At 46.2% G+C, this 27522-nt stretch overlaps 1 protein-coding gene across 4 annotated transcripts in view; it reads right to left on the reverse strand.

Annotated features, from left to right (window-relative positions):
* CEP162 (centrosomal protein 162) overlaps positions 1-27522 on the reverse strand; it is an 857607-nt gene that overhangs the window by 382263 nt on the left and 447822 nt on the right. For 3 of the 4 annotated variants that reach the window (XM_085611039.1, XM_085611038.1, XM_085611041.1), the window contains exons 17-18: positions 7248-7360; positions 6077-6157 (exon numbers count right to left, since the gene is read on the reverse strand). In XM_085611039.1, coding sequence (XP_085467165.1) covers positions 6077-6157; positions 7248-7360 — 194 coding nt within the window. The remainder of the gene's footprint in view (positions 1-6076; positions 6158-7247; positions 7361-27522) is intronic. The other variant, XM_085611040.1, reaches the window with a different exon arrangement.

The following is a 27522-nucleotide window of genomic DNA, read 5'->3' on the forward strand; positions in this document are numbered from 1 at the left end:
TCAGCTGGAATCGAGAGCTGACCGGCGGAATCGCTGGAGGCGGGCTGATAAACCGAAGACTGTATCCATTGCAAACAATATTCAGCACCCACTTGTCCTGAGTAATTTTTCTCCACTCTGCCGGAAAAAATTGAATGCTTCCCCCCACTGGAGTGGGTAACGGTTGAGGGGGAAGTAGCCGCTCAGGGCCGAGACCCGGCCGGGCCCTTGGTAGTGGTAGTAGCCTGCTGGCCTCCTCTACCCCTCTGGCGCTTCTGGAAGGGCTTGCGGAACTGCTGCTGTTGTTGCTGCTGCTGTCCCGAACCCTGCCCACGCCCTCTGCCCGAAGACCCGAACCGCCTCTGGAACGGGCGCTTCTTTTTCTCGGCCTTCTCCAACCCAACGGCCGTCAGGGTTTCCGCCTCCGCCTTCATGCGGGCCATCTCATCGTCCGCATGTTTCCCGAACAGGGTTTCCCCCGAGAAGGGCAGGTTGGCCACTCTTTGCTGCGCCTCTGGCTTGAGGGACGTCAGGCGCAGCCACGAATGCCGCCCTTTGCTGCCCCTCTCAACAGCACCTCTTGGAAAGAGACCAAATCGTCCACCGGAGACACCCTAGTCCCCGGTGAGTCCGACAGCGTCGGGGAAAAGTCTCTGGTCGAGGAGCGCGTGTGCGACCTGGACCTGTGCCTCCTACGGCGTCGTCCTGAGTCCGACGATGACCGTCCACGGCTCCGTGACCTTCTCCTCCTGTGAGAGCGGGAGCGCGACCTCTTCGGCTTCGGCCTGTCTGCCGGTCTAGCCGGTCCCGGCGACCGCGGGCGGCGTGGCTTCGGGGTCCCCTGCGGCGGAGTCGGGTACCTCGGAAGGGAAACCGGCGGCGGTCCCACTGGAGTGCGTGGCAGTGACCGAGGTGTGGGCGGCGGAGGCAGTGTCCGCGGCTGTGGAGGCGGTGGTGGCGGTGGAGGTGGCGGTGGTGGAGGCGGCGTTGGTGGTGGTGGAGGAGGATTCGGAGGAGGTGGGAGAGGAGGCGGTGACGGAGGCATCCGAGGAGGCGTATACACCACAGAGTACACCGATTCCGGTGACTCTCTCTTCCTCGACGTCGACCTTCTCCTCGACGACGATCTTCTCCTCGACGGCGACCTTCGCCTCGACGGCGACCTCCGCCTCGACGGCGACCTTCGCCTCGACGGCGACCTGTGCCTCGACGGCGACCTGTGCCTCGATGGCGACCTGTGCCTCGACGGCGATCTCCTCGACCTCGAGCGTCTCGACGTCGATCTCCTCTTCGGCGTCGACGTCGACCGTCTCCTCTTCATCGACGGCGAACGGCGATCTCCCCTCGACGGTGAGCGCCGACGCCGGGTCCGATCTCGATGCCGACTGCTGGACGGCGCCGAAGACGGCGTCGTCGCCGACGATGCCGATGTAGTCGACGGCGAACAGACGGTGGTCATCCTCCTCGACGTCGCCGTCGACGCCCTCGACGTCGACGGGGAGTGGGAGCGCTTACTGGTCTTCCTGCCCCTGGGGAGCCCCCCAGAGGCCTCAGTATGGGCCAAATCAGCCCCTCCAGACCCACCTGGTGCCTTCAGACTTCTCTCCTCCAGAACTTGAAGCCTGATTTTCATTCTGTCCCTCAGGGTCCTGGCTGAGAACGAGTGGCAGATGGTACAGTCTTCAGGCACGTGGGACTGGGGAAGGCAACCTATACACACCTCATGTGGATCAGTTTTAGCCTTCTTTCTACCACATTCCGGGCACTTGTCGAACAAGCCAGGCATGTTGACAGTACCAGCTACTAAGCACTTGAAAAAGTGACAAAAATTGACAAAATCTCCAAAAAACCCTTGAAAAGGGGAGAGCTCAATGCTCCAGGGTCCTGCTAGCAGGAGCCGGAAAAAAGAACTGAAAGTAGATGGGACCTGCTGGGCATTCTGGGATACTGGGGAAAGTTCTGGAAACCTGGAAAGTTTTCTTAAAGGCACAGTATCCTGTTTTAAGCCACATAATGGCAGCCTATGGGGCTTGTCTGTCCACTCCTTCCTCTCTATCATTCCAGAGGCTTTTGTTGGTAGAGGCAGGGTTTTTTCCTATGGGGAGAAAAACTAGACAGGCAGTGCTGTTTGTGGATGTTGGTGGAATTCTAGTTGAAGTACTGGACAGTGTAGCCTGTGGGTATAGGCTGCATTATCTGTCTTTAAATTAAATTCTCTCTTAAAGGTGTATGCAGGTCTGCATGATTTGTCACCTTTTAGAGATTATTTTTTATTGCTCCGGGGTCCACGCACATGGGCGGGACTATTCACTAGATTATGACTATACACAGAGATCCCCTACTACAGAACTTCATTTTCAGCGCAGACAACGCCACATGGAGCCGAATGACGCCACCTACGCATGGGTACGGCTCACAAACAATTTCCAGATTCTGATAATGAAATAATGAAAAGGAGCATGTAGTAAAATATAATACATTTATCAATTATAAACAGTCCCATCATATCCACGCAGTTCACACCAAAATATAGTGCAAGGAGTCTTGAAATCTCTTTTCTTCAATTCATCTTTATTTTCTTTTTCAATCAAATGCATCGGCCCTGCCAATTTCCAGATCCAGTCTGATGCCTGGGGATAATTCTAAGGTAAGGAATCTGAAGGTAGAAATCTCTATCAGATAAGCATCTTCACCTACTTTATTCTGTGATGCCACCTGTTCAATTGAATAAAGGAGCCCAGCCATCTTTAATGACCGCTTGCAAGGGATAGTCATTTAGAACTTCTTTTTTAGGCCTGCAAGAGCATGTACTGCTAGCGCAAATGTCTCGCTTGCGAGACACCGCTGCTAACAAAAAGTGCTCGTTGCTTACCATTAGTTTGCTTGCATGGCACTCCTCTTTACAGCCACATATTTCGTCAAGGCAGACCTAACATTATTTCCGTTCCTCTCTGTGGAGCAGGGACCAAGCTCTGATTGATTCATCTTAATCAGTGCCCTTCTGCTGCTCCAGACATGACCGAGGTACTATTTTGATCTGTGGAACTTTTAGTACCCTGCAAACAGAATGCATGTGACTGGCATAAAACATGCCCAGCAGGACAAACGAAATTGCAAATATTTAATTTCTACAGTTAACTTTTTTTTTATTTTGCCAATTCTTCTTTTCTGACTTTACACTCCTATTTCTTTTTGTTTTTGCTTGTGGGTGCTGTTCTCAAAGGATGGGGAATTTCTTATTGCAAAGTGAATTTGTTCTTATGTATAATTTCTGAAATGATGCTTTATCATATAACGTGCAGTACAACCCACTCATCCCTATCCACATCACCAATCAAATTCACCCCACTCCAATCCAAACCACACACCCCAATCGAATCCACCACACTTCACTCCACTCCACCCAACCACCCCACTGTAATTTGTCCCCCTTCAATCCAAAACAATCTGCCCCACTACAATCCAAAACAATCTGCCCCACTCCAATCCAAAACAATCTGCTCCACTCCAATCCAAAACAATCTGCCCCACTCCAATCCAAAACAATCTGCTCCACTCCAATCTAAAACAGTCTGCCCCACTCCAATCCAAAACAGTCTGCCCCACTCCAATCTAAAACAGTCTGCCCCACACTAATCCATCCAACTCCAATCTGCCCCACTCCAATCGAAAAACAATCTCCCCACTATAGTCTGCCCCACTCCAATCTAAAACAGTCTGCCCCACTCTAATCCACCCCACTCCAACTAAAAACAATCTGCCCCACTCCAATCCAAAACAGTCTGCCCCATTCCAATCCACTCCAATCTAGAACAATCTGTCCACTCCAATCCAAACAATCTGCCCACTCCAATCTGCCCTACTCCAACCCAAAACAATCTACCCACTCCAATCCAATCGACCCCACTCAAATCCATCCAACTCCAAAACACCCCATTCCAATCTGCCACACTCCAATCCGCCCCACTCCAAACCAATCCACCCCACACCAATCCAATCCACTGCACACCAACCCAGCCCAATCAACCCAATCTACCCCACTCCAATCCACATCACCCCAATCCAATCCAAGCCACTCTCTCCTCAATCCACCCCACTCCAATCCATAACGATACGCCCCACTCCAATCTGCCCCACACCAATCCAAAACAACTTGCCCCGCTCCAACCCAAAACAATCTGTCCCACTCCAACCCAAAACAATCTGCCCCACTCCAATCCAAAACAATCTGCCCCACTCCAATCCAAAACAATCTGCTCCACTCCAATCCAAAAAATCTGCTCCACTCCAATCCAAAACAATCTGCTCCACTCCAAACCACCCTACTCTAATATAATCCACCTGATCCCAAGGCAATCAAATTCACCCTAATCCAATCCACTTCACCCCACTTTATCCACCCCACTCCAATCCAATCCACCCCATCCAGTCCACCTATACCAATCCACCCCACTCAATCCAACCCACTCTACCCCAATCCAATCCACTCCAGTCCAATTCACCCTACTACCTCAATCCTCTCCAACCCCCTCCACTCTATTCCATTCCACTCCACTCTATGCCACTCCACAACACAGCACTCTATGACACTGCACTCTGACACGCTCTGCCACTAAATTACTGAACTCTAGTTCCTCTACTCAACTTTACAACACTCTACTCCCCCTATTTCCACTCTACGACAACAAATCCAGTCTACGACACTCTACTCCTCAGCACTCCACTCCTCACCACTCCACTCCACTCCACACCACTAACTTTTAGCCATGCTGAACAGCAGCCACACTGGTGTACAACATGGCAAAAACACATTGCCAAAGCCAATATCTCTTGTGTAGGCGAGACCTGTTGTTTTTGCCAATGCCTGTTTGTTTTTATTTGTTCAGTAATAATAATAATCCATATTTGCAAAGAGCGAACATATCACCCTTTAAGGTTTCAAGGCGCTGGGGGCAGGTAGGGAGATTAAGTGACCTATTGCCCAGTCACGTGATGCTGAGCTGAACTGCCGCCGGCACTGGGGATCGAGCCATGACACCCGCGCTCCGGAGTCAGCCGCTCTGGCCGCTGCGCCAGTGGGAGAACATCTTGTGATGCCATAGCCTGTAAAATGTAATTTACAAATATCTAATTCGAAGAAAAAGCTCAAGCGACCAACAAACCAAGAGCTACCTTGTTCCAGAGGAACAAAGCGCAGACCAGATGTGGGCCATAAATGTTCACAAAACCTATGTTATAGTTTGCAAACTGCTTACGCCCTTCCTCTCTGGTGAGAAAGAACCTGGGGTGTCAGCATGATCTAGGGTTTGGCTGAAGGAAGAATAGAATTTGGGAATTTCATTCTTGGGTACTCCCATTCAGAGGCACGTTTATGATGCGGGGTACCCACTGAGAAAAACATATGGGAATGTTCAATACCTCCCTGCTTTCTCGTCACTTATACAAATCACATTAAATCCTCTTCAAAGTAGTTTACTGAAGGTCCGGACAGCATGAAGGTGGAGGTAGCGCATCAGTAAAATATTGTTTTAAAGTCACAGTGTGATATATGGCAAGAATAACGTGTATATGAAGTTTCAAACGTTTTATTGAAAGACAAAACATGAATTTACAGCACAAACAACGCATGCATCACTATGAACCGTTATCTTAGTTGTTCCCCTAGCCAGCCTCTTATGGCTTAACTCGGTCCTTGAACGTTTTTAGTGTCCAAATTACACCGGCTCAGACTGAACACGTGGGTCTCACCATACAGCCATGTCCCAGGGGAGGTGTGGGTCAGGTAAGGAAAACGGTACCCTCTGGGGTTAGGATTCGGGAATACAACACATCCTGCATAACTCTTCACATTGACACTGCTCATCAATGTTACTTTCCAAGACACTTGCCACTCACAAATCAAAGGAGCAACTGAGGACCAAGGAACATATACACAACCTCAATTATTTTTGGTCTCTGTAAAAAACAAGGGACAATGGTTTTTTCAATGCCTTCTGGGACTTGCAGTTGTATTTTAATTATTTTTAAAGAAAAGAATCAACAGGACTACACATTTCAGAGTGCAAATAAAAAAACATGGACTGGGTGTGCTACTCACGCATAACGTGAAACTTGAAGGCTTTGTTTCATGCTGGATGCTGGAGGCTTGTCCGATTCCCATGACGAACACAGGTACGTTCTAATATAAATAGGAACAGTTTTCCTTAGTTGCTTGCTTGAAATCACTAATTATCAGGATTTTGTGTCACCTGAACCGAGGTCGATATGTTTTGGCTGGTACATTAATCGCCCTACCTTTGGTAGCAACAGAGTCGCCAAGACTGTACCTCAAACTTTCTCTGCTCCCTCGGGATCTCTTCTGGGAGGATGGGGTGCTTTAGATGTTTCCGATGCAGGCAACAACTCCATTATTTATTGCTAAACTGGTGCTACCGTTCTCTGTCTTTTGCATTGTCAAAGGGAGTAAATATTAACATTTACAGTTGGCCAGCTCTCATTTTGTTCTCATGTCCTCAGCTTTAAACATGGTTCCATTAGAAATCTGAAGCCTCAGAGCACAGCTTGACTTAACCTCGTGTACAACACCTGTAGAGAGAATCTACTCTCTACAGTTGTCACTAACAGTTCTGCTGTGCTCTCGAGGGCCTTCTTTGAACTCCATTCACCCCCTCCCTAGGCAGATGAAACGACCTTGAGCGACGGGTTCTCCGGCATGAAGGGGGAAGGCCCCAGGCCCTTGCCAGGTGAGGCCACCATCTTGCCACACGTGTTTGCTGATGCAGTCGGTCAGGTCTAGTGCGGGGGCACCCATATTACAACAGGGACATACTTCTTTCATCAAAAGGTGCCTCAAACTTTGCTGCCCACATATAGGTTTTACTCAGATCACCACCCGCAATCAGAGGCCTGTTGAGCGAGATGGGAGGGCAACGGGGGACCATGTGGCAAACTCCAAGACCTGCCTGCTCCAACCCTCTGCACCCCCCCCGCAATAATGTGGTTTAGATTAGAAAATCTTATTATCTTATTACACTTTGCCATGCCATGCCGTAATAAAGAGTTGTAGACATAATTTCAACCAGAAAACAATAAAGCCAGATTTATAGGTAGAGTGTGAAATGTGTGCCAAAATTTGAGGGGCACGGAAGCATAATCTTCTGGATATGCTAAGGAATTTGGGGGGGTGTGTTAGGAAAATTATACATTTTTCAACAAGGCCAACGTGTACAGGATAGTTTTATGTAAATACGGCAGCTGTAATAACTCACTTCATGTTTGCCAATTCAGCCAAGAGATTTTGATTTTCGTGAAACATCCTTTCTTCATTCTTCTTGTTCTGATTCTGTAGGTCTTTCACTTGGTGATACAACTTTTCATTTTCCTTGAAGACAAAATGTTTTTAAATGGACTTAGTAACGTTGTTTGGAGAGTAATACCGTCAGTTGACGTTTTAAGTATTAAAAACATTGATTAATTACTTCTACAAATAAATTAGAAAAAGTACTCCAAGACAGAAGTACGCTGATCCCTTTGGGAACGCTTTATAACACTCTTTTTAGTAGTTGTACTCTTAGCTTAGTTGTGACTTTTCCCTAAACTTCCAGGAAAATGGCGTGTTTGCTCAAGCAAAAAGATTTGTGAGTTGGGCACGTTGTAAGTATGCTACAACTCTCTTGCGAATAACATCAACTCTTACATTTTTTCAACATTTTCACAACGACCAATCATGTGTAGAAAATGTTGAGAATAATTATATCAAACCAGGATTTATTGAAATAGTCCAAACCACCCAAGTAAGCTCAGGGCTCCCATTGAAAGGATCTCAATATAATATCAGGCTCCGAGTGGAGACACCTGAAATGGACACCAACTGCTTACCCTCTGTCTACGTTGCATAAGCCCAAACATTGACGGACATACTTAGTAGTCCTAGAAGGCTGGATTATGTTTGCATGTGTTAACCTATGCTGGAAACATTCCATTGCTACTCTCTTCCCACCCGGCTGATAAGAGACAGGTCATCTCAGATTTGGTCCATGGCCCTTCCAGAGGGGAAGAAGTGGGCGTGCACTCAGAAAAGAGAAGGTCCCTGCCACCACAAGCGCCAGGTAAGTAGGCAGTCCAGGCAAGATTGTTTTACCATGGAATGCACAACTTCTATCAGTGAGTAAATAGAGATACTAACATTTGTCAATACATCTGTATGATTGCGCTGCAGAAGCAGATTAGTTTTGGCATAATGTTTGAGAAAAAACACTGTCACAGAACGTTTGAAATGCATGAATCCTTGTTGCATTAAGAAGGCCAGAGCAAATGTAACCCACAACTGAAAAATAGCAGACTTCCGGAAACGTAAGCAGGGTTTCCTTTGGGAAAAGGAACTGAGCAGAGATAAGTCACCGGCAGCTACTTTTATTCATCTTGGAATCATTTTGTAGGGAAAAAAATAAATCACTCTGGAGGGAACTGTCAGTCTTAGAGGACAGCAGGCTGAACCTTGGTCTTGGAGACTTCCAAGCGATTAAAAAACTCCATCATAAACCCTGAAAAGGTCACACAATAACTCATTTATAAAGCACTGGCATTGGGTTCTCTCTCTTACAGCAGGGGTCTCCACACTTTTCAGTAGGAAAGTCACATGGTATATTTTACAAATTTTTGAAGGCCGAAAAAAATCAGTTTTATAAATTAATGAATACAATTTTAATGAATGAATAAGGTCTACTTGAATCCGAGGCTTTGAAAAACAAGCATTGGCATGGCCAATAGGTCTCGCCTTTGGGACCTTATAAGTGTTTAGCCATGCAACAGTTGATGTGTTTGCACCAAGGATATTGTGCTGGATAACTAAACACTTAGAAGGTCCCAAAGGTGAGACCTATTGGCTATGCCAATGCTTGTTATATTGATAGCGGGGTGTCTACGAGGCACAGGGGCCTCATTATGTAATGGAGATACGTTAGAGTAGGAGTTACATTACCTTATAAAGGAGCTCAGCCTTCAGCCTCGTTCCTCTTTATGGTAATGGAACTCCTCTGTGACTTGCAATATCCTTAGAATGTACAGCAGGGGAACTGTCTGAGTAGCAGATCAGGCCGCTCAGACCAATCCTGGCACTCCTCTCATAGCATGAAAGCAGCGTCCGGATTGGGTGGGGAACCTGTGCTTTCATAGAGCCTGTTGGGAGAGAAGCACTGAGGCGGCTGTCGGCGTTGGTGGCAGGAACAGGTACATTTTTTAAAGTATTATTTTCCCCATCATTGACCCGTTTCCACCCACCCCTCAGTTTGCGTTTTGTGTACCTGCTCAACAGTTGTATTGCTGTCTTCTATAGGACCAACGTGGGCATGGAGAGAAATTGCAACCGGAGAAGAATGCTCAATGATTTTCAGGCAGTGAAAGGGATCGCTCAGGATAAGACATTATAGATTTAGATGGTATGGAAAATGGGATTCCCCTTTTCTCGTATTTAGTATTATTTTTAAATCTAAGGAATACATTTTGAATGTTTATCTGTTGCTATCTTTGGAACTCATTCAATGGAGTGATTAGCACGGTGAAATGTTATAATGTATTTACTGCACACTGCACTCTATTCAGGATGACAATTGTTTATTAAAATAAAAACGAAATTAATCAAGAGAAACAACCAAGAAAGACTTCAAGCATGATATCCGATCACGTCACATTGAGAAAATCCATAAAGGAAAGCTTTCCACCTCAAACGTTTTCGAGTTTGGCTTCCACCCTTACAAGTGACCCACACATTGTGTCAAACCGCGAGGAGCCCTCCATGGATCACAGATCGTAGGAACAGACTACTGTTGAAGTCTTTGCTCTGGAAAAGAGACTAGACTCAAAGTAGCACCTATTGTTTTTTTTTGTTTGTTTACAAATTAAGCACTGCTGTTTTTCATTGACACTGTCCATGATTAAAACCCTCTTCATTGAATGCGAGTCTCGCCTCATGTACCGTGCTATCTCCTTCTTATCTTGGCCTCCTGTGGTCAGTGGTTTTCTGTTGCCTGGGTACAAAGCGACAGAGTGTGCAGCGCTGGCTCCTGTAACAAGGTGCTTTGAAATGGCGGCAGGACAGAACCGCTCTTTACTTTACAAATAACTTTAAAACAACATAACGAAACAATATTTATCCGTATGCATTCGCAATAATTTTTGGCGACTGTATCCCGTGAAGAGAGAATGTTGCCTCACAGTGCAAGGTTTTGAGTCGATGCTGACCGAAAACCGTGTTCTTTGTTCCTGGAGGCTGCTGCACTGCTTGCGTTTCTGTGAAAACAACAAATGTGAAGCAACAGCTCGGCTCTGCACTTAATTCCTTCTTGTAAAGGCCAACGGATCGGGAGGTCTGGGATTAGAGCTGAATGCGCAGCGGGGCCTTGAGAAATTAGAGAGTGCTGGGAAAGGGCGCCAAACCGAGATGGAAGGAACGCGCACTCTCCATCTGTAAAGGGTATAATCTTAACAAGCATTGAAAGTGTGCATCATCGCGATCGCTCTGAAAGCGAAAGTGATCGTGATGATGCACGAGTTTTCAAAGTGCTGCTGGCGGCCGGCTGCGTGCGTGCACTGTCGCGTGAACGCAAGCGCTAGGCCAGCCAGCAGCACTTTGATAACTCACATACAAAATGTCTCTCCGAGCCAGCGCATGCGCTGGGCTCAGCGAGACCTAACAGAGAAATTACAATTAAGCCAATTAATGCTAAAGTTGCTGTGAGCCAGATAAAATCTTGTAGAGGGACGGATATGGACCACGGGCAGTAGTTTGGTGACCTGTGTCACAGGGAGATGTGCAACCCATTGCGTCATTTTTATTTTGACTTCATAATTTTAGTGTATTATTTGGTCCATATCCCTTTCCCTTGGAGTCATTCTTCCATCGTAGCATGAAATAGTTCTGGTGAGGGCTGTATGGCCACGAGGAACAGAGGTGCCCATGCTGCCTCTCCAGAAGAGAGAAGAACTCGTCTTAAAGAAGTAACTTCGTGACATTCTGTACTCATACCTGGCCTACCTTAGGTCCACCAAGGATGAAATGTGGTTGAGACCTCCTTGTGTCCTTTAGGTTGAGATGCCACAGCTTGATGTCAAGCGAGATCAGCCAAAGGTTAGAATTATAGCCAGATTCAATAATGCCTAAGTTAGAGCTTTTATTGAGTTTTAGCTTAGTTAATATAAAAAAAACTCCCACTCCCTCTCCCTCTCTCCCTCTCTCCCTCTCTCCCTCTCTCCCTCTCTCCCTCCCCCTCTCCCTCTCCCTCTCCCTCTCCCTCTCCTCCCCCGGCACGCTGTGAAGACTCCAGGCAGTAGTGCTGCGTAAACGTGTGAGTCCACGTTGCAGCTCTGCAGATCTTTTCAAGTGGCGCTCCGGCAAATAGAGCAACTGATGCTGTTGCTGAACCTGCTCTAGTGGAGTGCGCTCTCACATTCCTTGATAATGGCTTGCCAGACTTGTCGTGGCAAAATTGTATTGCGCTCGCTATCAATCTAGCTATGGTAGCCTTAGACATTGCAATGCCCTGGCAGTTTTGACCATAAGCAACGAATAACTGATTTGATGTGTGTATCGCCTTAGTCCCTTGTAAGTAAAATTTAAGACATCTCTTTATGTCTAGAGTGTGAAGCGTCCTTTCATCAGGCGTGGAAGGGTTAGGGAAGAAAGTTCTCAGGATAACAGGCTCATTGAAATGGAATTGAAAAGGCACTTTCGGGATGAATTTAGGGGTTTTCCTAAGAATGAACATTTCATCAGTGAAACGCGAGAAAATATGAGATATGGTGAAAGCCTGTATTTTACTAACCCTTCTTGTTGATGTGAGCGCTAAAAGAAGAGCGACTTTCCAAGTTAAGAATTTCAAGTCTGCCTTGTGAATGGGCTCAAATGGCTGTTTTAGCATTTGAGATAATACCACATTAAGTTGCCACTCTGGAGTTGGAGCTCTGATGGGCGGGAAAGTTCTAAACAGTCCTTTCATAAATTGCTTTACGATTCTTGAGGACCATAAACACGGATATTTATGCGATCGCCTATATCTTGATATAGCAGCCAGGTGAACTCTAACTGACGAGTGTGCCAGGCCAGATTTTGCTAAGGAGAGCAAATAAGGCAAAACTTCTACTGAAGCAGGGAGAAAAGGATGTACATCATTGCACCTGCACCATAGACAAAAACGCTTCCACTTCAGTCTGTATGTCTTATTGGTGCTGTCAGCTCTAGACATAGCACTTATGTTTTTGCATTCTTGAACAATGTTCAGATCTTTAAATTCGAAGAATTCAGGAGTCACACATGAAGTTGTAGAGTAGCTGGCTCTGGGTGACATACTTGGCCTTTGTTCTTGGTCAACAGCATTGGTGTTGGCAATAGGCAGATGGGTTGAGATTCCGACAATAGGAGAAGTTCCGTGTATCAGTGCTGTCTGGGCCACCTGGGGGCTATCAACAGAATGCGACAGTGTTCCCATTTCATCTTTGTGAGGACCCTGGCTATCAGAGGGATGGGGGAAAAGTGTATGCATAGATCCCAGACCAGCGCATTAAAAGATCATTCCCCCTTGAGTTTTGGAGAGGGAATCTGCTTGCAAAGAATCGGCATTTGGAGTTGATCTGGGTCGCAAACAGGTCCAGCGCTGGTTTTCCCCAGATCGCAAATATTCTGTCCAGTTGTTTCTGTTCCAGCTCCCACTCGTGACAGCTGTCGTTCGTTCTGCTCAAAGCATCCGTTAGGGTATTCCGGAGGCCTGGAATATGCTCAGCAGTCAAGGAAATTTGGAGGAGCGTCAGCCAGTTCCATAACTGCTGGACATCCTGTGACAGAGATAGGGACTTTGTGCCTCTCTGTATGTTGATATAGAACATGCTCGTGGTGTTGTCTGTGCGGATCAACAACGATGATCCCTGTATTTGAGGGAGGAAAGCCTGAAGGGAGAGAAAACTGGCTCTCAATTCCAACCTGTTTATGTGCATTTGGTCTTGATCTAAGGACCACTTCCCTTGAATCTGCAGGTCCTGTAAGTGTCCTCCCCAGCCTTCCATAGAGGCAATTTTGTTACTATGTTTGGCTGGAACTCTGCGCACTTCAGGCGCGTTAGAAACTGCTCGCTTGCCATTCTTTTTAAAACTAATTGAATTGTGCTTTGATTTGTGCTGTTTTTAAAAAATTGAACCCGATCTATTCACTTACCCGCACGCTCTCTCCCAGTCCGCAGCTGCTGGCTGTCACACCCTCTCCTCAGCCTATCAGCGCGAAGGAGGGCGGAGCCAAGGCTGCCACCGGCTACTTCATACCGGTCGCAGGGCGGGAGCGCAGCGGACGCGCGCAGCGGGTGCGCCGGCGGCGCGCCGAGGGCGCACCAAAGGTAAGCCCGTCTGCGCCCGTCCGGGACCTGGGGCCTGTCACCATGTCCAGAGAATTGGCTATACCCATGCCGAGCTGCTGGCACTTCAAACAGCCTCTGCTAACCTCGCACTCCGTTCCCTCACACATTCCAGCATCCTTGAACAGGGAATCCTGGCACCTAGGACTACCTTCCCTGAAACTTGTGGGGTTAACATAGTTGGTCCATCCACTACGCCACAAAACCAGGACCATAACGTCTGCAAAATCTCAGCCATATACCTCAATACTCGCTCTCTGGTTAAACACCAGTCTGACATCTTCCTACTGCTCAAATGTGAGCAGCCTGATCTTCTCCTGCTCTCTGAAACCTGGCTGTCCCAAGAGTCATCCCCTGATATCCTTGCGGCATTACCCTCGGACTACTGCATCACCCAGGCCAACCGTCCCCAGGGGAAAGTGGGTGGAGGAGTAGCTATCATTACTCGCCATGACTTTAACTACAAGACTCTTACCCCACTTGACTTACCACTGGTAGACAGCCTGGTGATGAAATTTGAGTTTGAATCTGGCGCTTCGCCACTTGTATGTGTCCTGCTTTATAGACCCCCTCAAGGCATTCCCTATTTTCCCCACTCCCTGGGCGAACAGATAGCCCACCTGGTCACAAACTATGGGAGGGTTTTATTTATCAACGATTTCAACTATTGGGCCAACGACATTCTAGGCGGCCCCAAATCGGCTGAGCTCACCGAGCTACTCACCGAAATTAACCTCACCCAACATATATCCACGGCCACTCATTTTAAAGGACACACTCTCGACCAGATCTGGACCACGAACATCTCTTTGTCTACTGTCTCTGTATCACCCTGCACCTGGTCTGACCACTATCTTATTCATTTTTTTATTCTAAATAACGCCATGAACAAAATCCCCTGTCCAGCTAGTCACACTCGAAGAAACTGGAACAAACTTGATAAACCATCCTTTCTTGATTCCCTCACTAACTCAGCTCCTCTGGATAACCCCCTCCTTGACTTAGACCGACGCTCAGCTCACTAACTGGTTATTGAACGCCAGTGATAAGTTTGCTCCCCTCAAGAAGTCCCACGCACCCCGCCCACATGACGCTCAAAAATGGTTTTCAAATTAATTAAAACTCTGAAAACTAGCTCTTAGGCAATTAGAAAGAAAATGGCGCAGCCATTACAAACCTGAAGACAAACAGTCTTACCTTTAAATTTTTGAATTCCTACAAAAAATCAATTTCGGCGGCCAAAGCGGCCTACTTCTCTACAAAACTTTTGTCTGCAACCAACTGCTCTAAGGAGATCTCTCGCATTGTTGACGAGCTCTCCAACCCCGAAAGAACTCTGTGTAGGCCCCCACCTTCTCAAACCTTTTGTAATGCCTTAAATATCTTCTTTATTGATAAAATCAAGAAAATTAAGTCCAGCATCCCGGCTAATCAAAATCTGTCTCTTACTCCCCCGAACACCACCAACACCAGCTCCTTTACGCACTTTCCCTTACTAGCTGATCACACCTTCTCTAAACTCCTTTCAATAATCAAATCTGGCTCACCCACCGATTGTTGCCCCCTAGCATTTTGAAGGAAATCTTTACTGTACTTCCAGGCCCTGCTCTAAATCTTTTAAACAAATCCTTACTTCAAGGCACCGTCCCCACCACCTTTAAAAAGGCCATTGTCGTACCTCTTTTAAAGAAGATGGGCTCCGATCCATCAGTCCTGACCAACTATCCGCCCATCTCCCTTCTCCCTTTTCTGGCCAAGATACTGGAAGCCCATGTCACCAGCTGTCTCACTGACTTCTTGGAGAAATCTGAATTCCTTGACCCTCACCAAGCTGGCTTCCGCCCAGCACACTCTACCGAGGCGGTTATTCTTACTGTTCTGGACACCCTCCGCAGTGAGGTTGATAAGGGCTCTCCGGAGGCCCTTGTCCTGCTTGACCTCTCCGCTGCTTTCGACATGGTCGACCACTGTCTCTTGGTCGACCGCGTCAGGGAAGCCGGAATCTTAGGCCCTGCCCTAAGCTGGATCAACTCCTTTTTGGAAAATCGATCTCAGGCAGTCCGCACAGCTCAGTTTACCGCCCCCAGTGTTCAAATCTCTTGTGGAGTCCCCCAGGGCTCCTCTCTCTCCCCTTTGTTATTTAACCTCTACCTTCATCCTCTTGTCCGAGCCCTGAAGGAGCACAAAGTTTGCACTTTTAATTACGCCGATGATTTCCAACTCATCTTTCCCATTAGCAATACCCCTGAGTCGATCCATGCTTTTCAATCCACCATGTTGTTCATCAGCCAGTGGATGAACATGAACCACCTGAAACTTAATCCGGATAAAACGGAACTCATCCTAACTGGTGGTATTGCCAAAAACCCATGGGGACCTCACTTCTGGCCCGGAGAACTAGGTCAGCCTCCCGTTCCCTCCAGCTCGGCTATAAGCCTGGGGGTGATTATTAGTCAAGACCTCACTCTGAAGCCCCAGATTAGCTACGTAGTATCCACCTGCTTCTTCCATTGAAATAATAACTGTTTTTAGGAATTTTACTCTGCTGCTATAACTGTATTGCTGTCCATACTCAGTGTTGGTATTGACGTTGTTTTCCTGCTCCGCCTACTCCCCATTCCACCACGGGCTTTCCCGTTTGTTTTGTGGAGGGAGATTGCGGTAAAAATCTGGTTGGTTGGAGGTTGGGGAGGCGGGGAATAGCGGGCGCCTTGTCACGTGATCACTGTAGGCTTTAACTTCCATGCCTTTCGCCCCGTGCAGCGGATGCGCCGGTGGCGCGCCGTAGGCGCGCTAAAGGCAAGCCCGTCTGCGCCCGTCCGCGGCCGCCCGGGGCCTGGGGCCACGACCCCTGCCCCTTTTTCTTCCCCAAGGTTAGTTTATACCACTCCGCAACTTCTTGCATTACGGCCGATTAGCCGTGCGGACTGCATTCTTTTAGCTGTTGATAACGCTATTTCCCATACCTGTTCGGGGGTTCATTGCTCCTTCTCCTTGGTCCAGCCTTTGGAGTATGATTGTAGGCCAACTACGATGTCAGAGAACACTCCTATGTTTCGCTTTTTAAGCTTAAATTGTCGCTCACTTCCCCAGCACAAAACATTTATTTTTGACTTTCTCCTGGAGGAATCACCAGATGCCTTTTTTCTCACTGAGACCTGGCTTCATGACAGTTCTGGGCCCGATATTGCTACTGCCCTTCCCTCTAATTATGCCATAGCCCGAATGGATAGAGCCATTGGGATAGGTGGGGGGATTGCTATCATTTATAAACAACTCTTTCAGTGCAAATTGGATTCTGTTGACCTTCCTAACTGCGAAGCTGCTTTGTTCACACTTACACTTACCCCTACATTTTCCTTTTCGGAGCTTTTGGTTTATCGCCCTCCTGGTCCCTCCTCTTCGTGGTCTGCTACTCTGCCTGGCTTGGTATCTTCCTTGCTTATGAAATTCACTAACTTCTCTCTAATTGGCGATTTGAACCTTCATTAGGAAGATGGCCACAAATTCCATATGCTCTAATTTCATTGCTGATCTTTTAGCTATGAATATTATTCTCTGCAATTCCGGCCCCACACATAAGGCTGGCCATTTTTTAGATCCTATTTTTTCTAATGTTTCTTCTATTGAATGTGAACCAGCAATACCTATCCTTTGGTCGGATCACTTCTTATTGAAGTTCAAAATTCCGGCTCCTGTTAGTTTGCCCTCTGCTTTCCCCCAGTCTATGTTTTTAATAGGGACTGGAAAAAATTGATATCACCACTTTGAACAATCTGCTCAGTGGAAATACTCCTACTATCTCTGCGAAAAATATTCATAACTGCTTGTCCCATGCTGTTGATGAATGCCTTCCTCCTATAAAGAAAAAATTGACCTATCATCGCCCTCCAGCTCCTTGGTATACTGATATTCTTAAAGTTGAAAAATCTAAATGCAAAGCATTAGAAAGGAAATGGCGTAGAAACTATGCCCCGGATTTGAAAATAGTATATAAAAATGCTCTGAAAACATATCCTGATTTATGTAAACTTACGCGAGCTGCGTACACTTGTAATACTATCAATACTGCCACAAATCGTCCCAAGACACTTTTTAGTCTAGTAAAAAACCTCGCTGGCGCACAGACTATAGCTAAGCCCCTGCCACTTGACAAGAATTTATGTGAGGATCTTGCTCTTTTTTTTTCAGATAAAATAGAGAATATTCATTCTGATATAGCTAATTCCTCCCTGACCTGCTTGATGTCACCTTCAATTCCGGTTAGCACTTTTCGGGAACACCCTAATGTCTCTCTTTAATTGGCCTCTTGGCCTCCTTTGGAACTGGTCTCTTTTGTTCCTACTCTTGATACAATAAAATCTGGCTCCCCTAATGACCCGTTACCCATTTCCATTATTAAACAACTTGATCCCATTCATCTCCAAGTTATTATGGAAGCCCTTAATTCTTCTTTGCAATCATCTACTGTTCCGCCTGTCTGGAAGCACTCTATGGTTGTCCCTCTGTTAAAAAAGCCCGCTGCTGACCCCAAAGTCCTTGCAAATTTCCGACCTATCTCCCTTTTGTCTATCTTCTCTAAGTTATTGGAAAGACATATTCATATCCACCTTTCCAAGTTTGTTGAAACTAATAAAATACTTCACTCTTCACAGTCTGGTTTTCGTGCTGGCTTCTCGACTGAGACCACGCTCTTAGGGGTCACAGAAAGACTACGACTTCTATTGGATGCTGGAGATACAGTCGCGCTCATACTATTAGATCTGAGCGCGGCTTTTGACACTATCTCCCATCCAATACTGATTAACACTCTGAAATCTTTTGGCATCTGCGGTTCGGCTTTGGGTTGGTTATCTTCCTTCCTAACTGACCGCACTTTTCACGTCTTTTCTGCGTCGGACAGTTCTTATGTCTTTCCATCGCCTTTTGGAGTTCCTCATGGCTCCATTTTGAGCCCCTTGCTCTTTAATCTGTATGTCAGGCCTCTTGCTGACATCGCTGACAATGCTGGACTGTCTCTCTTTACATATGCTGATGATTCTCAAATCATCTTCTCGTTTTCCAAATCAGATTCTTCCTCCATTTCTGCCCTCCAGTCGGGCTTGCGCCAAATTGCTGTTTGGATGAGTAAAAACTACTTGAAACTCAATGCCAACAAAACTGAGGTACTTATTTTAGGCAAGCAGAAAGATCTTTGGGGCTCCTATCATTGGCCAAATGAGTTAGGTACTCTTCCTCGGCCTGTTGATCATGTTCGCAACTTGGGCTTTTATATTGATGACTCTTTGAAAATGCTAGTACGTGAAGGGTAAGCCCAATAAACCCTTGAGGGCTTAGGCAGATAAATTGAAATAGTGAGATTGCCAACAAGGGATTTTACTTGAAGTTACTTAGTTCTATTTCTTCGTTATTAAGATTGAAAGTGTATTTTAGATCAATTGTACACATACAATAAATGTTTAGGTTTTGAATCAGACTCGAAAAAGCTCCGCCACGGTCGGGAACGCCTAGGCGTTCCCGACTGTGGCGGAGCTTTTTCGAGTCTGATTCAAAACCTAAAAATAAAAAGACATCAAAACAAACAAGGATCTTTCATATACGGATCTCCATGTAGGAGTTATTTTGTCAACAATTAGATTCATCCAATACGGTTTGACAAAAATATATAAAAACGAAGATTGAGCTGTTTACTCTTCCCGAATTCACGAAGGGTTATTTGTGCAAATATTAACTGTCCTGAAGATGGTCTAACGGACTTCTGCCACCAAGACCGAAACGTCGACACCATCATCTAATTCCGTATTATTTGATAATTACAGCTGATTTCTTTTCATTTATGAAATTAATCTCTGTTAAAACTACCTGGAAATAGATGTTTCTCGATGAAATGTGGATTTAAGTTAACCTATCTTTCATGTTACACTGCCTGAAATATACTGTTCCCTTGTGTATCCCCCTTATCTTGATTTTGATTGATATATAAAAAGATTTGTGCTTTATTCACAATCATTCCCGTGTGTGTACTTTTTCATTTTTCATAACATTTATTGTATGTGTACAATTGATCTAAAATACACTTTCAATCTTAATAACGAAGAAATAGAACTAAGTAACTTCAAGTAAAATCCCTGGTTGGCAATCTCACTATTTCAATCTTTGAAAATGCAGCATCAAGCTGTTAAAGTTGCGGGTACTTGCTTTACCATCTTGAAATGGTTACATAAAATTCTTTGGATGCTGCCGAAAGATACCCAAAAAACCGTAGTCCATGCTCTTATTACATCAAGGCTGGACTAGGGAAACGTTTTGTTCCTGGGTGCAAATAAGGCTGTGTCCCGTAGGCTGCAACTTGTACAAAACTCTGCTGCCAGACTCCTGTGTGGGGTTCCCAGATGTTCTTCTATCTCTGAACATCTCCGTGATCTACATTGGCTTCGAATTGAAAAGCGGATCAAGTTCAAAGCTCAGACCTTCATGTTTAAAATCAAATGGGGTCTAGCACCGGACTATTTACAGACTCTTGTCTATCCCTATGTTCCGACCCGTCATCTTCGCTCTGCCTCACTTGAAAAATTTCACGTTCCTAGGTTTAGACTTTCCAGAATGGGAGGTAGATCTTTTTCCGTTCTGGGTCCTTCTCTTTGGAACTCAATTCCTCTTGCCATACGCAGGGAAACTTCGTATCCCCAGTTTCGTCGTTCACTGAAGACTTGGCTTTTTAATCAATAATTATCTCAACTCAGCTTTCGTGTCCAGGCGCCGGGAAACCCTTGTTGGGTAGCTGTTGCGCCATATAAATCAAATAAATAAATAAATAAATTTGTAAATACCTCACTCATGACGCTCGTATCCAAGTAGTCATTGCTATGGTCATGTCACATGTCGACTACACCAATTCCCTGTACTTTGGCATCCCTCTTCATCTCTCTAAACGGTTACAGTTAATACAAAATCAGGCAGCGCGTTTGATCACTCATTTACCCAGGCATCACCATATTACCCCCATTTTGAAGCAACTTCATTGGCTGCCAGTTGCTCAGCGGTGTGCCTTCAAAATCGGATGTCTCATTTTTAAATCACTCAATGGTTCTAGCCCGGAATTTGTCAATAACATGCTAAACAAATATGCCCCCACCCATCATCTTCGCTCAGCTCGCAAAAATCTTCTCTTGACTCCCTCTTTCAGACTCCAACGCACCGGCGGAGTCAGGTTTTCAACCTTGGCCCCCCCGTTCTGGAACTCTCTCTCATCTGAAATCCGTCTCTCCACTACTCTCCTCGCCTTCAGAAGTCTTTTAAAGACCTGCCTTTTCCGACAGGCCTTCTAACTTTTCCTCTGACCCGGACTCCTGCCAAACTAGTGCCATGAAACCCCCCGGTGTACGTGCGCTCTACAAATTCCCATTGACATGATGTGACATATGTAGTCTGGAATAACCGGGAGAAAAGATAGTTCCTGGGACAGATGTGATTTCTGAGCCCTCCACTGGAAAGCTTCTTTCATCCGCAGAGGGATATTTACCATGTCGTCGAAAGAACCTTTGGTTTGGATCCATTGACATTGTAGTTCCTCTTGAAGAGGCCTCATATGTAAGCAAGCCAGAGGCACAAGATCAATTGCCGAAGAGAGCATTCCCAGTAGAGACTTGCACACTCTTACAGAAACACACTTTTTTCTGGAAAGTTTGAGTGCTAATGCTTGCAACCGTTGTTGTCTTTCCTGGTAAAGGAAGGCTTTGTTCTGAATGGTGTTCAATCTGTCATTATCTGTTTTGGAAGGAACGAAGATTTTTGGTAATTTATTGAGAGACCCAACTTGCAAAAAAATGTTAGACAATCGACTGTTGCAGCTTCCACTAGACGAGCCGATGGTGCTTTCAGCAGCCAGTCGTCTAGGTATGGGAATACTTGATGACCTTTGCTCCGCAAGGCTGCTGCCACCGGAGCCAGAAACTTTGTGAAAGTCCATGGAGCCGATTTGAGGCCAAATGGAAGGACTCTGAATTGATAGTGGGTACCAGCCACTGTGAACCGTAGGAACTTTCTGTGCTTTGAATGAATAGGGACATGAAAGAAAGCATCTTCGAGATCCAATGAAGTCATGAAGTCGCCACTGTTGAGGCGTTGTAGGATGTCTGAAAGCGTGACCATCCTAAATGTTTGACTTTTTAAGAATTTATTTAATTTCCTGAGGTCTAAGATAGGCCTCCACTCCCCTGATTTTTTGCAAATGAGAAAGAAGCGGGAGTAGAAACCTTTCCTTCTCTGAGGAAAAGTGACTTTTTCTATTGCTCCTTTCTGAAGCATGATCCTTGCTTCCTTTTTAAGAAAATGAAGATGAGGCGGGTGCGATCCCCTGGGAGGGGTATTGGGAGGTATTTGCGTAAATTCCAAAGTGTGACCGTAAGAGATGAGATCTAGGATCCACGTGTCTGACGTGATGTTGCACCAATGGTGGATATGCTTGGAGATTTTCACACCATTTGGGGGGGAAAAAAAGCAACTGGTACCCTGTCGCAATCACTGCTTGCGACCGGAGTCGCGGCCTTGAGATCCTGGCTTTCGCCTGGAGCCTTGTCTAGAGAAACCAGCCGTTGTCGGTAGGATTGTTGCTGGTATCCTTGGCGATATTGCGGCTGGTAGGACTGGTAAGTCTGGGAACGCTGATAATTTCCCCTGTATCCCGCGAAACCCCGGCGTCCCCAAAAGGGTACCTAGGGCTTTGGCAGTATCTGTATCCTTTTTCACGGCGGTCAGCGCTTCATCAAAATGACTGCCAAATAGGCTATCGCCATCGTAGGCCATATCCCAAATTTTGGTCTGCACTTCTGAGCGGAAACTTGTCGCTCTTAGCCACCCCTGTCGCCTAAGAACGGCAGCACCCACTAACTGCCGGAAGCTGGTAGTGGCAATGTCCATTGCAATGTCTGTTATTTCTGACGCTGAACTCATCCTTGTTCTCATACGGGATAAGGTCTTTCACCATCCCCATATCGGACCACATTTGCCTATCGTATCTGCCCAATATGGCCAAAGCATTAGAGATTGCTGCCATTGAGGAAAACCTCTTCCCAATGGAATCAAGACATTGACCATCTTTGTCGGATGCAGATGTGATGGGAGTAGACAGATTCTTTGATCGTCTCTGGGCTGCTTGTGAGATCACTGAGTCAGGTTTGAGATGACCCGTGAAACACGCAGGAGAGTTCTCTGGAGCTCTATAATTTTTGTCAAGTCTCGGTAGCATGGGAACCACTGAGGCTGGGGTCTTCATTACTTTAACCCTGTCTTGCCAAATGTGATCAATTATAGGTATTGACCGGACTGCCTTTCTCGATTGTTCTTTAAAATCGTACAGAAAACAGTCCGACTGTTGTACGATTGTTGGCAAGTGGAATCTTATTAGTGGCTCTGTCCATGATATTGTGGAAACCTCCAATATCCTCCGGAGGCGAGTCTGAAGGACGATGAGGTGGTGGGGATGGTGTTGGTGCTATGTAATCACCCCACTCGTTGGTGGGTAGAGGAGTATCATGGATTCCTCCTTCTTCAGGCTCTTCCTCAGAGGTGGTAGGATGCGCTCTGGGAGGTAGAGGAATTATGGGACGTGGTGTGAACCCAGGTGTAGCAGGAGGTGGTGGTAGCAGTGTTTGAGGCGCTACCGGCAGAGGCGGAGGCACTATAACATTTTCCTCTTGAGAAGTAAACCTCTTTTTGTATTACGCTAACATATTTTGAAGGTCCAGTATTAATGCTGGAGGAAATTGAGCAGGTTGATGTCTAGGCTGCTCGAAGTATTTGTACTGTTGATACTGAGTATGAGGGGTCGGATAATGCTGAAAATACTGCTCCTCATCATCATAGTCATCGTCCCCTTCCTGATACTTGACGTTCAGCTCAGAAGGGCTATGTGCCATTCCAAATTGGCCTTCATCTTCATCAGTATCCTCCACATCCAAAAGATGAATGGGAGGTAGCGGTGAAATCTTTGGTGTCCTAAATTCCATCTGTGCTATTTGCAGGATTGGAGTTGAAAGACCTGCATACAAAATTGGGATTTTTGTTGTCGGGGCCGTCGTGGACGGTGACATTTTTGTCGTGGATGGTAATACAGTTGTAGACGGTGGAAGTGTCATAGTCGGCAGGATTGCCGCCGTCGAAATAGCTGTCATCAATGATGGTGTCGTCGTCGATGATGATGGGGTCATCATTGACGATGTCTTTGGCGACGGCATCGTCGACGATGAGCTCTTCGACTTTGGTGGTTTCGTCGACGGTGGAGTCATCGACGATAGAGCCAACGCTGACGGTATGGAACCCTTGATACTCGCCGCCAATGTATTTAACACCGTCGACAGTCTCGTTAACGGCAGAGTCACTGTAGTCGTCTTTGAAGAAGTAATAGGCGTCGACGGTGAACTTGACGCCGACGAAGATTTTTGACTGACTTTACCTCTGGAATGGGTTGAGGACTCTGATTTTTTTTTTATGTTCCTGAAGACGGAGGGGATCCAATCTCTGAGGAGACCTTAGGCTGTTTCTCCTGCTTAAGAGATTCCTTGGTCAGATGAAAGACTTTAGAGCGTTTCTTTCTCTCTTCAGGCTGACCCTCAGGCGACCTGGGCCTCTTGTGTGACTTGGAGGACGTGTCGCTATCCACATCAGATGAAGCACCCTGCTTCTTTGTAAGCCACAATAAAAATCTTCCTTCTCTGTCTCTCAAAGTTTTGGTTGAGAAAGTGCAGCATATTTTAAATTGTTTTGTCTCATGATTGGGATAATAAATGCAGTCTCTGTGGGCATCATTCACATGTACTCTCTTCTTTCCACAGGATTTACAAGCTCTAAATATTCCTTTTTTATCAGACATTATTCTGAAAGGTTAAGATATAAACTTATCGGAAAAAAGCTGAAGAACTGAGCAAAGCGCAGGAAGACTCCCTTACACAACGAAGTGCGGTGAAAATCTGAGGGATTCAGCCTCTCTTGGGAAGGTTCTAGAGGGTGCTGGTAGCTGATTGGTTGTGTTTTCAGTTTGGTCCTTTTTGTAAAAGGAGACTAATAGGCTATAGAGTACATGGTTACCACCGTAATAGCCTATGGAATATGCTATTTACTACTTTGTTATTTATGTACCGTGGGACTCCCACTACGACGACGGGGAATGATTCAAGCATGTGAATCTATGAAAGATACCCCAATACTGGATAAACAAAGTGCGCACGACAGTTTGGCCGGCATGAGACGGCTGGCCAGATCGTCATGCGCACTTAAGTGCACATACCACTCCACCTCCTGGCTGACGGATCATTTGTCTTAAATAAAAGTGGGCGAGTACCGTAAAAATAAAATGATAATCCATGTTATGTTATTATCATTTTATTTTTCATGTGGGGCAACGAGGAACCGCGGCCACTGGCTTGCCCTTAATAGTGTTTTGGGCACATAGCTTGTTCCAAAGCAATTCTGTGTCCAAGCTGGGGAAATTGGCTGAATAGTCTATAAAACAGACAAACAGCCTCTCTCCGAAGACTTGTACATAATGATATGCCAGTATTAAGATCACCGAGATGGTGCTTGTAGTAAATTATAGTCTCAAACATATCTGACAGATTGGTAGCAAGTTCTTTTCGGTAACTTATAACTCAAGAGCTTCCAGTATAATCCTTGCATACATTTTAGCATCAATGTCCAAAAGGACAATCAGTTTATAGTTTTTCAGATCTATTATATCTCATAAATAGTGGGTGTAGGACTGTAGAATCCCAAGAATCTGGTATTATGGTTGCTTAAAAAGCTGCAGTAAATAAAAGGATGAGTCGCCCAAATAATCTTCACATGTTTAGCAACATTGTTACCCTTTTCTTATCACACGCAATGCTTTTCTGCTTTCTTTCAGTGGGCAGATCTATCGCTATATCGGACTGTAAAACTTCCTTACTAAATGTTATCTTACTTCTATCCGAGCTTATAATGTTATCAACGTTGAGATGAATGTGGGTAATCCAATTTGTCAGACTAATATTATGTAGAAGATTATCAGTGAAAATGTTGTCTCATTTGTTAAAGAGGTTCCAGAAGTGCCTTTGGCCCTTCTTACATAATGTCCTTACTTTGGGTTTTGTAGCTAAAAATACACATTTTCCTCACAATTCTGTGGGGGAAAGTTCCAGAAAATGTATTTATCCATAAGATTCCCACCACCCTGCGTTACCAAAAGTTTCCTGATAAAAACAGTACCCCACATATGCAAAATGGCTAGGAAATACCCAAAAATAAAATGGACAGATCAATTTTTTTACGCTCTAATCCTACCCTTTCTTTACAAAGTGGGTAGCTATGGATTTTAGATATGGGCTCAGCGGCCATCCAGGGAAACTTACAAAACTCAAACATTTTTTAACACTAGATACCTTGGGGAGTCCAGAGTGATGTGCTTTATGTGTATCAGACATCGTTTTGTTATCCACAATGCCCTGCAAACCAAAAACATTGACAAAGATCATTCATTTTCTTCACATTTCTGGGAGGGAAAGTTCCAGAATCTGCCCAGATCCACAAAATTCCTACCACCTGAGGGAGGGCAGAAATACTATTGCACCATTTTTGGGTGAGGGCATGTTCCATCAATTTGCCCTGAGGGGGTCATAAAGTCTGTTGTGTCTGTTCTGGATGGGGGCACAGACCCCTACCTGGTCATGCAGCACCCTTCCCTTCTTTTTTGGCATTTTTGACCCTAGAGTCTAGTGGGATTGTGCCCCGGGGGGCAGACTGGGGGTAAACACTCCCAACTATGGTGGGAACAGAAAGTCTATTGTGCCTGTTCTGGGGTAGGGGCACAGATCAATGCGTTAATTGGGCCAAACCCACCTCCCCTTTTTTTGGGCGAAGTCTCCTTTTTTCCTAGCGTCTAGTGAACTTTTTGCTCCTCCTCACCTGAAGGAAGATTGGGAGTAAACCTACCCCCCCAACCGGACTACACGGGGGCAGAACAACTGTTGCACACATTCTGGGGTGGGGGCACAGCCCGAAGCCTGGATAGGCTGGCACCACTCCTTTTTTCATGTCTATTTTTACCCTGTGGTCTTCCTGCCCCTCTGCCGCAGGCAAACTGGATGTAAACACCCTATTTGCCCCCTATGAGGGGTGGGCAGAATGACTTTATTGACCTTTTTGGGGTGGGGGCATGGCTCCATGCCAGGGTGGGAAGTCCACCCCTTTTTTGCCCAAATGTGACATTCTGGTGTTTAGTGGGCATTCCACCTCCTGGGAGCAGATTAGAGACCCCCAATTGGGACAAATCGCCTATCTGACCCCCAGGGGAGGAGACAACTCTATTGCCCCTGCTGGGTCAGAGCTAGCAAGGCCACCACACTCTTTTTTTAGAGCAACTGTAAAATCCCTGGTGTCTAGTTGGCTTTCTACCTCCCCAGGAAGGTTATAGACAACCCCCCAATTGAGGGTAACATCCTATCTGCCCCCACCCGTGTAAGGGAGAGGCTATGGTCTGATGCCATGTGGGCTTCCCTCATAACCTTTTTTGGGGGCAGTGTAATATCCCTGGTTTTAGTAGGCTTATCTACCCCCACTCACCCTCCACCCCAGGGGGGACAGACCCCAAATCTGCCTCCTGGGGCTGGCAGAAAGACTGCATTTCCCTCTGAAGTGGGAGCATGGCCTAAAGTAAAGTGAGCCAAACAACCCCTCCCCGCCACTTTCTTTTTTCAAAACATTCCTGGAGTCTAGTGGGCTTTCTACCTGTCAGGGGGCAGACTGGGGACAGACCCTCCAATCTGTCTCCTTGGAGGGGCAGAACAACTGTATTTACCCCTTTTGGGGTAAGGGCATGGCCCTATGTCAGAGGGGGCTTTCCCTGCCTTTTTTTGTTTCAATTTAAATTCCCTGGTAGCTAGTTGTTTTTCTGCCCCACTGGAAGAGGCTGTCTGGGGTAAACACCCACATCCGCCACCAGGTGGTGCAGAAAGACTGATTGTGCCTATGGGGGGTTCCTCTACCCCCAATAACCCCTGGCGTCTAGTGTGTGGATCTCTGTTTTGAGATTGCCCTCTGAGTGCAAACCACAAACAGGGATCTACCAGGGAGAGATAACTTTAGAAAGGTGAGATTCTCCCCTTTTCAACAATATCTC

Source organism: Triturus cristatus, chromosome 6 (genome assembly GCF_964204655.1).
Source record: "Triturus cristatus chromosome 6, aTriCri1.1, whole genome shotgun sequence".
NCBI lineage: Eukaryota > Metazoa > Chordata > Amphibia > Caudata > Salamandridae > Triturus > Triturus cristatus.